General features: G+C 58.3%; 2 protein-coding genes across 2 annotated transcripts; both read left to right on the top strand.

The window, feature by feature from the left end:
• Positions 1-52: 52 nt before the first annotated feature.
• SDRG_08460 (hypothetical protein) lies at positions 53-836 on the top strand (the record flags this gene model as incomplete). The annotated part of the gene is made up of 2 exons (XM_008614348.1): positions 53-452; positions 510-836. The coding sequence occupies exons 1-2, from the start codon at positions 72-74 to the stop codon at positions 834-836; spliced, it is 708 nt and encodes a 235-aa protein (XP_008612570.1). The 5' UTR covers positions 53-71.
• Positions 837-973: 137 nt separating this feature from the next.
• Positions 974-1759, top strand: SDRG_08459 (hypothetical protein; the record flags this gene model as incomplete). The annotated part of the gene is made up of 3 exons (XM_008614347.1): positions 974-1228; positions 1282-1467; positions 1514-1759. The coding sequence occupies 3 exons, from the start codon at positions 974-976 to the stop codon at positions 1757-1759; spliced, it is 687 nt and encodes a 228-aa protein (XP_008612569.1).
• Between the last annotated feature and the right edge of the window lie 117 nt (positions 1760-1876).

Genomic DNA, 1876 nt, shown 5'->3' with positions numbered 1-1876 from the left:
TCGACCCGACGGTGCGGCAGTGGCCGGCCTTTGACACGATCGACGTCGCGTTGCTCACCGACGCGGCGACGATGCAGCCGCTCAACCTCACGACGTTTGGGTTGGTTGACAGCACCCAAGTGTGCTTCACTGCGAGACAGAACGGCGTGTACTTTGCGGTGCGGCGCGCGGCGGCCGCGTACGCAAACCCGCGCTGTTCCCTGAGCTGCGGCGCCAACACCAGTCTCTGCGTCTTCAACGCGACGACAAGTGTCGCCGAGTGCGTGTGCCAGTGCGGCTACAGCGGCGCGTTGTGCACTAGCGGGTGTCCGAATGGCTGTTCGGGCCAAGGCACGTGCTACCAGAACGCGTGCTATTGCAACGCTGGGTTTACCGGCGTCGACTGCAGCAACTACTACTGTCCTGTCGACGCGTCCGGTCGGCCGTGCTCCAACAACGGTCTCTGCGTGCAGGTATGCTCTTGTCGATCGAAACGACAAGGTGTCTGAACTCGGACGCGTCGTCCATAGGGGGCGTGCGTGTGCAGCTCCAACTTTGAAGGGACGGTGTGCGACACGCCGCAGTTTGCGCTCTTGAACGGGTCGGCGCCACCGGACTATGCGAGCAGCTACGTGGCGCCAGCAGCGACGAGCAACCCGTTGCCACCGAGTTTTTATAACACACCGTCCCCGACACCGACATCGAGCACAAGTGCGCCGCCGGGATCAACGACGGCGACGCCGGGACCAACGACGACGACGCCGCGGCCAACTGCGACCAAGAACGCGGGTGCATTCTGTACACCGTGGTTCAACCTGCTGCTTGTTTTGGCTCTTGGCTTGGCCTACGTCACCTAAGCAACGGGCGGCAACTGCGTATGATGCATGATTTAGAGCTTGGTAACACTCGATTATTAGAATCGAAGATTATTCAGTTGTTCGAACCACGGGTTTGTGGGCGTCGGCATTTTTCTTCCAGTCGAAAATTAGCGCCAATGAAAGCAGCACCGCGCACGGCGGCGTCGCCGGACGTGACGCTCCAGGTGAAGAACTGGCCGCTCGACAAGTTCAAGGAGCGGCACGGCTATAACTACGACTACGTGTTTGTCTTCAAGGTCCACGACGAGGAGAGCACGCTCACGGAGGCGCAGACACTGTTCTCGATGCGCCTCATCCTCCAGCGGCTCGCGGGCGCCGGTCTCGAGACCAAGCTCTTTTACTCGTCGTCGCGCGATCTCGTCTTCTGCAAGGTAATATCTTTCTATACTGTATGACAATATTGTATGTATACATTTGACAATAGATCCGCGCGTCCCTCCAGCGGCTCTGCAAGGAAGCCGACCGCATCGACCTCAAGCTCGAGTTCGACCCCAAGGCGCTCAAAGAGCTGGCCGAGGCCGGCAACCCCGACCACAGCATTGCCCCCATCACAATTGCGGAAGAGTGCGATCTGACATCCCGCGGGCCGTATCAAAACATCTTTGGCAAGGTACAAGCCGGAAAGGTCGTGGACGACGTATGGACACATTGTCTAGTACGATATGGACGAACGGCTCCAACCGGTCTATAAGAAGTACGGTCCGGTTGGCAAGCAGATTCCGTTCCGCGGCGTTGACCGCATCAAGCTCATTAACTCGATCATTCATGCCCACACGAGCGACGGGGGCTGCCATCTCAACACGCAGATGCTCGAGATGAAGAAGTGCCTCGTCTCGAGCTTTCCGCTCCACGACTTTGACGAGCGCGACAAGCTCAACGAAAAGTGGATCAGCTGGTATTGACAACATTTTTCCGAACCCTAACCACTGACGCACTGCCGGTGCTAGGTCGAGTGCGCCGTGGAACCAGCCGTACAACGACATCAAGGACTACTATGGCGAAAAAGTCGGTCTCTACTT

Source organism: Saprolegnia diclina, assembly GCF_000281045.1.
Source record: "Saprolegnia diclina VS20 unplaced genomic scaffold supercont1.25, whole genome shotgun sequence".
NCBI classification, from domain to species: Eukaryota; Oomycota; class Saprolegniomycetes; order Saprolegniales; family Saprolegniaceae; genus Saprolegnia; species Saprolegnia diclina.
This window is presented reverse-complemented; position numbering and strand designations above follow the sequence as displayed.